Raw genomic sequence first — 16507 nt, forward strand, 5'->3', positions numbered from 1 at the left:
ACACATACACAGGTCCGCTGGTTATTTGTAGCGCTGCTCTTTTCCTTTAATAAACAGACCGCTCCAGTTCCACTGTAGGTGCGCTAAACGACACTCAAGGAGCTAACGGAGCTAACGGAGCTAACTGGTAAACGGTGCCTGGACTCCTGTGCCGTAATACGGAAAACTAATTTTATCAATCGGGAGAAACGTAAATAGTGTTGCCATTTAGTCTATTGCTATTACTGTATCTTCCATTATTTCAGTCAAAACAATGAAACATTAACAAGAATATATAGAAAGTGATAACTTCCCAGCCTCAAACCCACAGCAACAGCAGTGGTAACCACATCAGAAACTGATGCAACAGTGCTTTGATGCATTGATAGACACATTTTCAGCCCACACATGCAAGAGAGATATTAATAAACTGCACATACACATTTCTTTGTTTGCCAAGCACAGCCTTACAGCCCATCATAACAAATGTTCAAGTAGCCACTAAGCTTGTCACAAAGTATCAGCTGAGACAACATGTCCGTCTGTACGCAGTAATTCAAACGCGGCAGCAACATAAGACATTTAGCTTCATATGCTGTAATGCTGCATTTGTCTCATCTATGAATAAGCATTCAGTTCGTGTGACCTTCCAGTGAGCTATGACACATCTGTTGTGTAACCCTCCCATTGTCCAAATACCCAAATAGCACAGTACACACCAAGAGCTTTGGTTGGAACATCCTAAAATGTGGCCATTGCTCTCTTCAGCCGATCATTTCTTCATCGCTTCTTTGTTTGGGATGAAAATCACTGCAATAATAATGAGAGTTTGACTAAAGTTTTTTAGATTTCCCAATGGGTCTGACGGAAATCCTCTCAATCCACTGCGTAATTGCTGTGAATAAAACAATAACCTAAACTTTTTTAGAGTCTCTTCACAGATTAGACTGGCAGATTGATGGCAGTATATTAAATAGCTGAGGGATATTACTGCTGTGCCCCTTTAATTTAAAATGGATAATACGCAACCTTATTTTATTTTGTCCAATTTCCAAATTAGCTCATTGCTGGGGAGTTTCTTTCATGCAGTCTTGTCTGCAGCTACCGCTTCTCCCTACACATGAGAGCCATGTTGTTATTATATTTGAGTACATCATGTGTATGTGTATGTGTATGTGTACAGTCATTATAGTGCTTAAGTGCAGTTGATGCAATTTAATTTTGTTTTTTTGTGTGTGTTTTATCTCTCCATAGTTGTTTTAATTGACATTAATACCAAAATATTTATGAGGCTTATTTGTGATATTTTTGTGTTCACATTCAGGCTTTCTACATTAGAATTTAAAACAGATATTGCCCTAAACACCAGATACGATGTCTCTAATGTCTACTCTGCCTCAATAAATAAAAGAGGAGTCCATTGTGGAGAATGGTTGCTACAATTCCTCCACACTCCCCCCTTTTTTGTGACCGCAGTTTGACTGTCCTGAGGGGAAAATGACAGCAGAGACAATGAGATGCTGCAGCTGCTGTGATTCGAGTGATGTGCCCAACTACAATATGTTCTACATACAATGAATACACTGACTTACAAAACACAAAAAGGCATGGGATGTTTTACTGTTAATGGTGTGACTTAAGAAGAATAACCTCTAATTTATCTGGAGTGTTGTGAAAATCTTTATGCCTCTTTTATTGTAAACAATGTTTTATTTGTTCGTACATCTTTCTGAATGATAAGATAAAGTCTTCAGAGCCCACTGTAAAAATTTAAAATGAGCCATTTCCTCAAATCCATCACGTTAATAGTTTTTGTCTGTGAATTGCTTAAGAGGATGAAGGAATGTCATCTGGCTTTTGCTCTTGTAAATAAATATTCGTTTTTATACCTGCTAATACTGACTGGAGGTGTACAATTGTAATTCAACATTTGGTCAGTTTTAAAAAGCTTTTCCATTTTCTGTGTCACTGCAGGTTTCTGAAGACAAAGGACACACAAAGCAGTGCATTTTTGAAACAGATGTAGATCCTAACATTTGTTAGGTTTAGTTTTGCTGTGTTGTTCTCATCCCAAGAAAGGACAATGCCAACACTCTTAATTCTGTGTCATTAAAAGGACAGCATTTATATAATGCAAACATTGCAGTTCTTGTTGTTTCTCACGTGTGTTTTTTTTTTTCTTCTCATGTCATGACAGAGGGAATGGAGGAGCCTGGAGTCGTCGAGCAGGTTGACCTGACCCCAACCTTAGCGCTGGGTCTCGGGCTACCCATTCCTCAAAACAGTGTAGGCCACGTCATCCCAGGTGTTTTTGAAGAAACCTCACTCCGAGACCGGCTGCGTTTTCTGCATCTCAATGGCCACCAGCTCAGCTGCCTCCTCAAAGACAGCACGCCTAACTATGAGAAAGGTGGGTTACGCATTTGCTGTGTGCTACCTCTGCATTTGGGAAAAGCAAAGAAAACCGGGACCTTTTCTGACAGGGAGTCTCGTTATTTTTTGCTATTTAGTGGTAATAGTACCAGTGCCTATGTGTGTTTTTTCCCATGTGCACAACAATGTGTCCAATGGAGATAGTATGAAAAGACTGCAATCTATTCCTCACAAGTACTCACAAGTATAAACTGTTTAAAGGGGACATATTATGCAAAAATCAACGTTTTAATCATTTAAATCCTTATATTTGGGACTCTGGAGTCGGCAGTGTGAAAAAGATGACTCACTCATGTTTTGGTGGTACTCCTCAGTCTAAGTACGGGAGATAAAACACGTGATATTGACTTCTGCACTCAATTGGACGTCACAATGCGCTAAATTCCTGGAATTTTTGTCTCGCGGAGCTCCGCTTTGTCCCTAAAACACACTGAAAACCGGTCCGCGATCAGAGGATTTATCTGTCCAGTGGATACAAGTTATATATGACGGCAATGTGCCTGCTAGAGCCTGCAAATGATCATTTTTCCAAATGCTAACTGCTGTTAGCTCCCAGTAGCCTCTGTGGCTGATGTCATTTCCTGTCCCTTAAGTTTCGTTTTACTTCAACTTTAGGTATGTGAAAGTACACAAGTTTTGTAATTCCAAACATAATGGAAGATGGAGACTTACATACCATTGTGTTGTGCTAACATTACCCATAAAGACAATATAGATAAGTGTTAACAGCAGACATAAAACTAGTGTAGTGTCATTAAATTTGCATATGCATGAAGGAGAATATGAATAAAACAATATATGTATATATATATATTGAATGTTTCAGTCTAAGAAAGTTTCAGATTTGCGCTAAATAAAAGTCCATCTCCACATTAATCACAGCATGTTGTCGACTGCATCAAAGCAGCCGCTCGGAGTGTTTAACCTGAAGCCCACTGATTAGAAAAATGATCATAAAATCTTACAACCTCAAAGCGCTGCTGTCATGTACTTAAACAAGCAATCTCACATGAACATGGTTTTTTTATGTTAGTGTTCAGGTAATCCTCCAGCTACTTTACATCTATTCTGTCCGGGTGGCACAGATGAATTACACATGCACTGACAAGTGGGGAATAAAAAGCTGCCATAAACACAGACAAATGCAGCAAAATGGCTCCCATCACATGGGGACTTAAGTGACAGCAATTTCATAGACGGATTTCTTGTTGAAGCCCCGCGATAAATACCCATACATCTGTAATAACTCCACACAAGAGACTCGCTAATAGTCCGTGATTTGCTCTGGGACATTAATGCTGCCCACTCTTTGTGCAAAATAAATGCATGCATATATCCTCGCAGAGCTGTGCTCCCTACATTTATTATGTGGGGGTCATACTGTTTGTCATTGTTATCCATCTTGCAGCATCTTCCCACGCCTCTCATTTTCCTCCCTCGCCGTCTGCCTCTCCGTTGCTGTCCTTCATATTTCAATATATGATACACCAGCAGCAGCAATCACCATTGCTAATGTTTGATCTGTCAGAAGCGATTAATCATATTGTTTTAAATGAAGCACAGGGATGGAAGCATGAGAGAAAACCCTTCGATAGGTGCTTTGTTTGTAAATTTCTTGGACATGTGGCCTTTGACTTGAGGTTTTATTAACTTCCCAACTCACAAGCCATGTTTTACACCAGAGGTAGTAATTTGTTATTGTGTCAGTTACACCATGGAATAATTTTTTACGTTTGCAATCATAACCAAATCAGTAACTAGTGGTTCTGTTTGCTTTCATACCTGCAACCATTCCACCTAATGGGATAATGGCAGCAAGGACAAATCAGATGACCAGAAAATGAAAAACTGATATTCATTGACCTTGATCTGAAAGAAGTGGTGTCAACATTAATGGCACTTAAGATAATCTTGCCTTGCACTTGTTTTTCCACATCGTGTTAATAAACAAGAGTTGAAAGAGATGGAAATGTATACAAACAACCAAATTCACTGAAAGCAGTTTCTACTCGCCACAACTGTCCAGAGTGAAATATTTCATCACTTAAAAAAGAGGTTCCAGAAGATTAAATGTTTAAATTATAGCCCACACACATCCATACATTGTACTAGCATTGAATACAGTGTACACTGATCACAATAACTGTATCTTGTGTCTGATGTGTTGAAATTTAGGAATTATGTAGGAATTCTAGAAAAACAAAGTACTAACACTAACGTGTTTGAGGTGAACAGCAAATAAGTCATTTGAAAGCAAACTTAATTGGAAACACAACCTTCTTTCACATAAAAATAAAACTTTACCACTGTGGCAACGCATTTTTCTCTCTATTTTGGTCCCTGGTTTCCATAGTGATGATATGAAATGGAAATAATTTCAGCAGACCTTCATTTGGAAGTGTTGATTTTTAAAAAAGATAAATCAGTCTACTTGAGCTATAATGGAGCTGTAATGCAGTATAATGTAATAGTCGTCGCTGCCTGGAAATTATTGTAAATAGCAAACTTGTTAAATGTTAATGGGTGTGAAAGAAGTCGATGATATGCAAGGCAAATGGAAAACAAACAACCAAACAAAAACAGTCGATCAAAGATTTAAAATACCCACAGTCAGTCACAACTTCAGTGTGATGTGCTATTTGGATTTTATATTATTCCGTCCTTGCTGTGTAATCTTGTTTATTATTTTTCCACACACTTGTCTTTGCACAAAAGTTAGAATAATCTGCAAAACATATAGGTACATTTGTTTGAAGGTTAACTGTGGTGATAAGTTTTCTCCTTCCATATTGCTCTGCCTGTCTCCCTTGTTTCAATCTTCATATTGTGTGATTTTTGTTTTTTCGGTGCCTCTAACCTCAGGCATCTCGAAGTGCCATTAACCAGTCCCTCTACCCTCAGACAGATGAAACATGGCCAGGGCCATCGATATTGCATGATTCATGCCTGTGGCTTAAGGTTCTAATATTTCTACCAGCTCCTCTGTCTGGCAAAGCCACAGTCACTATTCATCACCTCAGTGCCTGGGCTGCTGAGAAAGGTGCTATACTGCAAAATGTTGTTTTTAGGTGCACATGCATTGCGTGCGTGTTTTTTTATTAAAGTATATCACAAATCAAACCCCCACATTGCTTTGTCCTTGAACAGGCTCTGAAAGCACTGAAGTAAAATGAAAACGGGTGTCATTTTATCTGCTTTGACTACACATGTGAGTCATTGCTCATCATACTTTGGATTCTGATGAATTATACGTCGTGACTATATGGGTTTTTTTTTTTTTTTCACCCAGAAACGTTTTTTTTTTTTTTTCTTTTTTCAATTTAAGGAAACAAGACACGGAGAATAGAAAAATAAATACTGACATTTAATAGATTTGCCATCTAACACATCCGGAATTCATCACAATGATTGATGAAGACATAAAGCGGATTACTGAACTCTTATTCATATGAAAACACACATTTGGAATGTACGTGTATTGTCTGTGTGATGAAATACAAACAGTACCTGTGAAGCTTTTTCTTTCATGTGATGTTTTTTATGGCTTTGTTTGTATTTTTAACAAAGTCAGTCATGTTTGTAACTGTAACCCTGTAACTGCTAATATGTCACTAGTTAAACTGCCATTATGTATCACATGCATTGAATTGGAGATGAATAAATGCTGCATGAGTATAATATATAAATGCATATTTGGATGCACAAGCTGCAGTGAGAAGCTTATATAACATTAATGTCAATCATTTATTTGAGTAACTGACAGCAAACATTAATGTCAGACAGACCCTGATTAATGTTCACTCTGAAGACAGACTTTTAAAATACTCCATTTGCTGATACCTGATCCCTCCTCCTCCTTACTTGTGTTGAATCCAGAGGTTGGCTTTGAGCAGTTCCGTGTGGCAGAAAAGGCTCATGGGAATTGGATGAAGCTGTACATGGAGGGAAACACGTCTGAGGTGCTGGCCAACATGGGGAAAAAGGTGCTTAAACAGTACCTGGACGCTCTGGACGCCATGAGCTCAGCTCTCAGCAAGCAGCTTGGCAAGTACGACATGTACTCCATGATCGCAGGCATGGTCTTTGTGTTTCAGGTGAGTACATTAAATTTACAGTCATCAAAATCATCATGTTACAGCTTAAATCATGTTTATGTTGCTTGAAATGTCACCTATAAGTCTGTAAAAAATGTACTTACACAATACCCCAAAAAAACACAATATTACAAAGAGTATCTTCCAGTCCAGTCTCTAGATACACTCAACAATAAGCAAATTAATCTCCATTCTTTACATTCATTCTGCTCAAACCATAGTAGTATTCAATGCTTCATCAGTTAAACAAAAGCTAAAAGAACTTTTCTTGTTCTTCTCTCTCCATGCTCTCCCTGTCATATGGCTTTGCAGCTGCTGTTGGTCTTACTGCTGGCTATGCCTGAAGCCCTCAGTGGAGCTGCAACTGTGGACCTCCCGGTCCTCTCAACCCTGCTCTCCCTTCCTTTCTACCTCTTGTGTCTGTTGTTTGCCTCCATCCACGTCTTGGTGTGTACATCTGCTGAAAGCTCCTGCTACTTCTGCAGCCTCTCCTGGGCTCTCGTGTTTGCTGCCATCGCCCTCTCATCAGCAGTGTTTTGCATTTTGATCTCCATGGCGACACGCCGACTTCCCCCGGGGCAAAAGATTCACAGGAAGGTGAGTTTTTGTGCTTAAATATAACTTCCATACACAAGTAGAGATTTTAACAGATGCATACACACCCTTTTTTCCTGTGTAAGTCGGTTACTTCTAAAGCCTGACAAGAAAAGGCTTATGTTATTGAATCTAGTCATCTCTGGATGGAGAACTAACTCACTGCTGTTTCGAAGTTCTACTCTAAATAATTTCTTTCCACCTACAGAGAAAGAAACTTTTTTCACAGTTTATTTTAGAGATCATCTAGTAAATCTAATGAGGTGTAGTGCAGATTCAATACTCATTGACTGCACAAGTATTTTGTGATTTAGCTAAAGTACAGAAGTCCATACACATCATTTGATTGTTGCTACACTGTGAAAAGACCAAGTGGCAACCGGCTGTGACGTTCAGTTTTAGATCTGGGACAATTGGGGGAAAAAAAATAACAAACATATGTTTTTGAATCAAAGAGTGCGTGGCTGTATGTCCACATTGCACCATGTTTTTATGCCAAATAAGGAACGCATAGGAAATTGGTGCAATAATGTGTGGTGAGGATATTAACAAACATTATTTAATGTAAATATTGGAATATTAGAAGCATTTTATCTGTGATGTGAGCTGCAACAGTCTTTTTCTGCCCCAGGTAAAAGTTTTTTTTAAAGGTCCATTAAAAACAGCTCACTGAAACACTCTGCTGCACTGATGAGCATAAATCCATATATATGTATATATATATATATGTAGACAGCGTATTGGATATATCTTATCATAGATTTGAGATTGTTTTTAACACGGCTTAATAGCTCCACAATCGTTGCACTCATATCCAAAATGTTCCAGTCTAGCCGAACTAAACACTGTGTGTCTGCAGCTTAATGGCGTCTTCCACTCTTCATTACAGAAGGTTTAACTCCACCTTTGTATTGCCCAGTGAAGGTCACAACTGGGTGCATGGTGTAATGAAAGAAGTGAAGTTGGCCAAACAAACTTAAACTATTATTGCATCAATATAAAGGCATTTTAGGGACATTTGAAATAGATGTGCTGTTGAAGGTGAAATTTCACGAGAGTCAGAGCAACAGTGACTCTCAGCCAGTTACATTTACAGCTTTTTCTTCTTTTTGCAAGCAGTACGACCACAGGCTATTAGACCGATTTGAAAACTGATACTTAATAGAGTCAAAGTCACAATTAAATGAGACGTATTATACCCTATTTCTACAAATCAACCTAGTTCTCTGGTGTCTGAAAGCTCCCATAGAGTGGTCCTATCGCACATAATGTGGGTTATGGAGGTCTATTTACATACATTAGCTTGTTTTTATGGTCAAAAACCTCCTAGTTGCTGTAAATGAGCCGATAGAAATCTCTCCTCACTGAAGCTCTCGTCAGTCGAGCTGTTTCAGACTGAAATCTCACCCAAGAAGACAGACTGAGTTGTGATTGGCCAGCCAGCAAAAGCTTTCCCAACTGTCTTGTGATTGGTCAATACCTGGAAGTGACTTAATTAGCAGTCCCTTTTATGACTTTGACCCAGAGTCAGAAGACACTGTCGCTGGTGAAAAACTCTTCCACAACGGAGGTTATTCTTCTTCTGTGGTCTGAGCAGGAAGATCTGCTGTTCAGGAGAAAATGCTGTTTACGTAAACAGAACGTTTTTTTTTTATACAACAGAGCATTCTCAGCAGTGGCTGAATTGTTTGTTTCGAACCTTCAGGGCTTCATTTACGAGGTAATGGTGCAGATTCACACCAAAAAAAACTGCGTTAATTGGTACTTCAGTTCTATGGGAGCTTTAATAAATATGTCTGTGACATACTTTGGTCAAAATACTAAATACTGTATAATACTATACTAAATAATAGGATAAAGCACCATAGCAGTTCAATCATCTTACCAAAACATCCCTGTTCAGAGCAGTTGGTTTTGAGTGCCTGTCTCTTTAAATGCAAATGAGACACAGGAAACTACATCAGCAAGGCTCCGGCAGCTAACAGCAGTTAGCATTTGCCGACTCTAGCCGTCACATGTAAAATGTATCCACTGGACACGTAAATCTTCTGAGGCTGGAAGTGTGTGTAGAACTCTGTAGACTGTGCCGCCAAGAATAGAACACTTTGCAGACTTCCGCTCTTCCGGATACTATTGGTAAGTATTAAAATTATTAAAAAGTTGCTTTTGCATAATATGTCCCCTTTAAGTATTTTCATTAGATTTTTACATTTCATATACTATTGCTTTTTATATTGTTTTAAAATAAACCACGATAAATAAAATAAATGTCAGCAATATATGGAGTTCATATTATTTGCTGTAAATGTGAGCAGTCAGTCAGATAAAGTTATTCAGATGGTGGAAGCTTACTGTCTTCATATTTGTTTAAATTGGCCTCAAAGATGAGTCCTTTAACGACATCACATTGCTCACAGTAATTTATCTGTAAAGGTCACATCTCATATCCCTCCTGGGAACTTTGAGAAAGTGCCGACATGGCAAAGAGAAGAAAGCCACAAACCGTTAATTTGGACAAAGAAATAAACTTCCAAATCTTAGCAGGTGGAGGAAATTACTGTGGCGGTTGCTTTGACTTCATCTCCAGTGGAAGAAATGTTGCATTTGAATGCCACACAATTCACTGTCAGTGCACATACTTCAAACCATCTCATGATTGGACACGTCAGAAAAAATGTTTCTTCTCACTCTCAAATTCTTGGAATATTACCCGAGTAAAAACAATAAACAATACCATTGTGTACAATTTTTCTAAAATGAAAAAATACTTTTTTTGGTTCATTATTGGCATAACTTTTTCCCTTCCTTTTCAAAACAAACCAAGCCCCCAAAATATTTACTATACAGATTTACTTCATTTCATTTTAGTGGAAACCAAAGACAGTTTGGGTGACAAATAGTGTTTGTACTTAAAGGTGAATTAAGTAGTTTATAGTGCCATCTAGAGGAGAGGCTGAAATTTACAACAAAGAAATGCTCCTCTGCTCACCCCCTCCCTTCCCTGAGCGCTACCGTGTCCGCAGCCAGTCAAATGTCGTCCTCGTCGTTTTTCTCCGTGTCAGCAGATGAGGTTCGTGAGGCGAGGGAGAGGGCGAGCTACCGCGGCCGTAGCAGACGAAGCGGAGAGAGTGGAGGCGGGACTTCTGCTACAAGTAAAGCAACGCTTGATTTGTTCTTTCGGGTTTGTCCTTACAGGCTCCCGTATAAACATGGCGTCTCGCTGCTAACAGTGGCTATGCAACCGCGGCCCGCGACCATGTTATTTTACATGACTTTTTGAAACACTACGAAAATGAAACAAAGAATATACAGCGACTAGACAATGCAGGAGCACATAATATGTATTAAAAGTGGATTTTGGGTTATATAAACCCATTAATACTACACAGTGTCCATTTAATACATTACCTGATTGTGTACTAGCTCTACTTTCTGTATGTCTTAGTCTAACAGTATATACATGACTTTTATCTTCAAATGAATGAGTTAAAAGTAAGTTCTCAATTATAACACCTGTTACTGTCATTAATTTATTCTGCATCAGATAATTGCAACGTTTAACTAATATTAGAGGGAGCTTCCTTTTATTGATTTACAGTATAATTTTGAATACATTTCCAAATATAATTGATGAATTTTAAAGTAATGGATATTTTGTCTGTCCCATTTGCTATAATAGGAAGTGTAGCAAAGTGCTGCTTGTTACCACGACATGGTTTATATCTTGTTGCAGAAATGGTGATTAAGAATGTACACTCTCAGCCAAAATCTATATCTCAGTAATAACCTGTGTGAAGAAATACAATTAGTGGACGCTGTGTCATGGCTGACAAACTCATTTTAATGTGGAACTTAAGTAGCCCTTTTACATTGTGACGCTTTACAATTAATGTGAATGAAAGTGCAAGAAAAAGAAATGTGCCTTTAGCTATTTGGCATCTTTTGGACAATTTTTGGCTGCTTGTCAATTTATAGTTTTGAAAATACATCCTGAGGCGCCATTAAAGGGAAAAAAGTGCGAAAACTGTGGGGCAAAGTTCTCAAATGTAACAAAGAGAAGGTAAGAAATCATCAAAGTAATCATCCACAGTGTTGTCAGATTATATAACCACTTCAATCAGTTTGTGCAGAGCTGCGTCTGGTTTGACTTGACAAATGACTACATTATGGGTGGCATCCAAAACTTTTATTAGAGGTTTCCTGATTAGTTTCTCACTAGACAGGGTGAGGTGGAGAAGCTGGAAGATAAAGCACAATTAACTAACTCACCACTTGATTAAAGTTGTGATTAAAATCCCAGCAGAATGAATTAAAGACATGTAAGTGAGTGTACTTTTATTTGAAGGAGTTTCAATGGTTACAAGGAGTATTTGAAAGGGGGGAGGGGGATGTATGAGTAAAGAAAATAAGAGCAAAATACAAAACAACTGAGGCAACCTTCTTCATTGAGCCTATCATGACAAGTGTTAATTTTAAATCTCAGTAAAAAAAACAACTACTGTATTCTTTAATTGAGGAAATCTCAATATACGAGTCTGCAAACCATACACACAACATACCCCGTCATAGTTGTAGTATTTCCTAAGGTGATGCCTTAGATTTTGCACTTTTGTACTACTTACGTACTTTTGCCCTGAAGCCGCTCAGAATATTTCAACCTTTTATACACTTTAAGTCAATGAAATGTGTTTAATTTATCATTTTAAACATTTTGGAAAAACTTCTGGCAGATAATTTGAAGAAGTCGATACCACACACTCATATCTGTTCAATAAATATACGACTGCATCCGGCAGAACCTTAGCATAACACAAAGACATAATTAGGGGAAACAGCTTAATCACCTATTAGATATCTAAATATCACTAATTAAACATTATATTTAATTTGAATAAATCCAGTCTGACATTTTGTCAGTGGTCATGTGGTTTTTCATCAAGGAACAGCAACTTCCTGAATTCACAGAGCTCAGATCAAATTAGTTTTCAAGAGCAGTGATTCCCAAAGTGTGGACCATAAAACCAAAATGTCTTTTTTGAAATTGAGCTTCAAATAACCATGCAGTATGTGGCTTTGCAAATTATTGCATTCATGAACAATTCAAGGTTGATTTATAGAGCGCTTTATTGTGTACTCTGCATATGCAGAGTCCTGGTTGAACAGGTTGAATATTATTTGTATTATATATAATATACTGGTTGGTTATTTTTCAGATTTGTAAAAGAAAAACAAATGAACAGTCCAGTTCCACAGTGAAATGACCGCTCGAGCCTGCGGGTAGTGCAAGTACGGGTTCAGCTCTTTGATTTTGAAGGGGGTGGCTGGTTGTTGACCTCAACAACTGTTGCATCAATACCATTCATTGACTATGACTTTATTCTCCTCATGAGGGTCACGGGTGATAGGTGGGGTACAACAGTACATCGCAGGGCCAACACACAGATATAAGCAACTATTCACTCTCACATTCACACCTACGGGCAGTTTAGAGTGGTTAGTTCACCTCCTTGTGTGAGGAAACCCACATGCACACTGGAAGAACATGCAAACTCCATGCAGAAAGGCGCTTGTTCCAACAGGGTCATGGACCGGAGTCTTTTTGCTGCAAGGCAACAGCACTAACCTTCATTAGTAACAGGTTGGCTGACAGCAGTCCTCAAAGATATAAGCATTTATAAATGACTTGACAAATATAAAGATGTTCTTTGTGAGTACAGAATATCCATCACTCGAAACACCTTTCTTGTTTTGAAACTCATTGGAGTTTGTAGTGAGTAGAGCATGTGCAGAGTTTCTCAGGGGTCTGTAGACTAGTCTGTCGTATGATGAAGCACATTGGACGTTTAAAGCTCATCTCGTGATGAGTTTATTTCAGGGCTGGACCAAGATTGGTATAAATCACCCATAGAGGTGTTCAATCTAACTAATTGGATCAGCGAGTGTCAGCGCATAAACAACACAGGCTCATGTGGTTACTTATTTACAGTGTCATATTAAATGGGCCATATGCAAAATATGTAAAACTGCAGCCATACGTGTTTAAAATGGATACTGCAATTCAATTTCAACATTATGGACTGCGTTGTACCTCTTTCCCCGGACTTAATGCTGTGAGTTGTCAAATGGTTTTAGAAACACGGAGATTCACTTGTACCCAGTGTTAGACTGTGTTCATACACATACTCACACACATACATAACAGTTTTATTTTTAGACAACCTATTTGGTTCATTTTCACTTGTCAGCAACTGGCAGAGATTGAAAGTGAAAGTGTGCTCTAAGCGGCAACAGTGTTACATGATAAGGCAACAATTTGGACCGCAAAATATTATATTCTTAATATATCAACCATCAACATGTATGACGGGGGGTAGTGTGAGCTGACAAGCTCAGTGTGTTTGACTAGATCCAAACCCAAGTGTCAAACTGCAGCCAGCTGTGTCATTGGGTGGTAAAACACAATCTAAAACATAAATAGAATCTGGGGGCTGTAAATAAAAATTATAAATCATGAATAAACTTGCTCTACAATTGTTATCAGTGAAGCCTGCATTCCAGTTTCAACATGTCTTTTAATGCACTTTTCCCCTTCTTCACAGTCTCCACTGAGGAGCAGTGGCACTGAGTGGTCACTGTCAGAGCTGGATATGTTGCTGCTGGCCGGCACGGTCGGACACACACTCAGCTTGGGGGCCAGCAGCTTCGTAGAGGAAGAGCACCAAACCTGGTACTTTCTGCTCAGCACCCTCTGCCTCGTCGTATTCCAGGACGTATGCCGCAAGTACTTCAGAGAGCAGAGTGGCTCGGGGGATGATGAAGAAGAGCATATCCTTCCCTGCAAAGACCATCATCCCTCTGCTCCCAATAAGGCAGATATTCATTCAGAGAAGTGGCTAGCATTAGCCACACCGCCCTTCACTCTGGCCTGCTGCCGGCTGCTGCGCTCGTTCAATCAGACGGGGATACAGTGGGCTCATCTTCCTGATTTTGGACATTGGCTTAACAGGTTAGGCTTACAAAACTTCTAAAGTATAACAATTATTAAGTGCAACAAGAATTAGATATTAGATAAATGTACAATAAGATGTGAGAGTGATGGAACTCCTAAGCTGTTGAGTGTATTACCAAAATAAATAATTAAAAGACACTGTAATGCTCCATAGAATTGAGAGGAACATTGTGATTGAGTATTTAAACCAACAAGGCCAGCAGTCCTCACTAGCAAGCTACATTGGCTTGAATTGTTTTACTGGGCGCCAAAAAGAGGGTTAATGGCTCCGGCTACTAAAATGATTGTATTAGAATTACCTTGGCAGTGTTATGATTTTTAATTTGTTCTCCAGGGGAAAGATGCACCACACTTTCAATAACAAAAACAGAGCTGTGTCTGTCTCGTTGGTTCTCTGAAGTCTTTGGTTTTCCCTAATTCCCTAATTTGGTAGAAAATATTTTACATGTGTACTTAAATCCCTTTGACAACACTGACTCCATGCATTTGCATCTTCTGTCTGTTCTAAGACGAACATCTTTTTTTGGTTGGTTTGTTTAGGCTCTACAGTGACATCTGTGGTATGTTTACTCTAACAGTATTGTAATACAAGCTGCAGAGCGGAGGGAAATGATCGTGTTATACTTGAAAATGAAAGTGAGACAGGACATGCACTCATTTCAATACAGTTTAGTGTAAGAGTATAAAAAAAACATGTAAAGATTTTAGTGTAGCACTGAAGGGATTTTTTCTTCTTTCAGCGTTTTTAGTGGTCTCATCATTTGTGCAGGAATAGATTCATAATAAAAAGGATACCATTTTGTCCAATAACAGTAGCCCCAGTAGAATGCAGTGCAGTGACAAGGTATTATCATTTCTCTTTATTTACATTTACAAGTGTAAGAAATCAATTGAACAGGTCTGTTCCTGCTTTTGGAGAAAATTAAAAACCTTTTGGGGAACACAGGATCTCATCGAGTCAAGTAGGAGTAGAAAATATAGCCTCCACTTAGCATTAAAAAACACAGCTTTTACTGTTACAGCAGCCATTAATAATTTGTCACCAGCTTAGGTCAGGGGGATTATGTTTGCTTCTTTACATGCATCACACTGTGGAATAGAGATGTGAATTCTGACCTTTTGCATGTCCAATCATGCCCTTCCCTCCTTCCTCTACTGCCTGTTGCTTGGATAATGAAATCTCGGCAGTGCTGCACCTCTTCTTGTCTCAAAGTACCCATCTGTGACTGCTGTCTTATCCAGCTGACAGTTAAAAACACAGTCTCTATTCAACTTTGATATGTCCTTTGAGATCTGATTTCCTGTCTGTGCTTGGTGCGGTGAAATTTTACACTGTATAGCCTAAAATCTGTTGAACAATTGAAGATCCGTGAATCTTTAATGTTTAATCTGCTGCTGGAGGATATGACTGACAGTGCTTATCTCATCAAAGTGTTCTCTGTTGCTCAGAAATTCTCCACCTCAAGTTTCAAGCTTTGTTTCTAGTAATATTCTTTTTTATTTATTGAATTGAAATATTTAATTTAATTTAATTTAATTTAATTTAATTTAATTTAATTTAATTTAATTTAATTTAATTTAATTTAATTTAATTTAATTTAATTTAATTTAATTTAATTTAATTTAATTTAATTTGAATGCATCCTGTCCTGGAATATTTTGGAAACTATTCACACAGACCAGTTAAATATTAATTAATATTCAAAATACCATTTTATTGTTACACAGTCTTCACCAACGAGTAATTTTTCTGTTTTTATTTTCTAGCTCTGAACACGGGGTGGTCCTTTCCTTTCTGGCTGCCTTCTGTCTTGTTCTTATTTACCTCCTGGTCCAAAGACGGTGTTCATGGGTCTCCAAGGTCGCCCTCGCCCTTGGACTTTTGGGTGTCTACAGCTACCGTGCAGCTGTCGGCAATGTCTCGTTTCCCTGGCAACGTTCTGGTCGTACCATGTCCAAGTAAGTCTTCGTGAACACTGGGACTACGTTTTCATTCACAGTAACAGTTGGCAAATTGCTGTCCCCTGTTAGTGAGCTAATTTGAAGTGCCTGGTTGTGCTGTGATACGAATGAGCGCACAGGCCGCCGCGGTGCTGCTTGTGTCATCTGGGAGAAACGCTCACGTCACTGTATTTGTGATGATGTTTTCATGCTTTATTCCATGTCACGTTTTTACATCAGAGAGCTTCTTAAAGGGGTCATATTATACCCCATTTCTCCAAGTAAACATAGTTCCCTGGTGTCCTAATGAACATGTCTGTGACATGTTTTGGTCAAAATACCATAAGGTTGAAGCACCACAGCAGTTCAATCACCCTGCCAAAACAGCCCTGTTCAGAACGCTCCGTTTAGTAGTATCTCTTTAGGTCCACCTTAAAACAGTACAGCAAAACTTGCC

General features: G+C 38.6%; 1 protein-coding gene across 1 annotated transcript in view; it reads left to right on the forward strand.

Annotated features, from left to right (window-relative positions):
• The window catches only part of pigg (phosphatidylinositol glycan anchor biosynthesis class G (EMM blood group)), a gene marked incomplete at both ends in the record, with an annotated part of 61308 nt that overhangs the window by 18843 nt on the left and 25958 nt on the right, over nucleotides 1-16507 (forward strand). Inside the window, 5 exons of the mRNA XM_083890810.1 lie at nucleotides 2177-2389; nucleotides 6289-6506; nucleotides 6819-7103; nucleotides 13700-14106; nucleotides 15877-16068. Of these exons, the coding sequence (XP_083746936.1) occupies nucleotides 2177-2389; nucleotides 6289-6506; nucleotides 6819-7103; nucleotides 13700-14106; nucleotides 15877-16068 (1315 nt within the window). The remainder of the gene's footprint in view (nucleotides 1-2176; nucleotides 2390-6288; nucleotides 6507-6818; nucleotides 7104-13699; nucleotides 14107-15876; nucleotides 16069-16507) is intronic.

This window comes from Microchirus variegatus, assembly GCF_963457635.1.
Source record: "Microchirus variegatus genome assembly, chromosome: 6".
Taxonomy (NCBI): Eukaryota; Metazoa; Chordata; class Actinopteri; order Pleuronectiformes; family Soleidae; genus Microchirus; species Microchirus variegatus.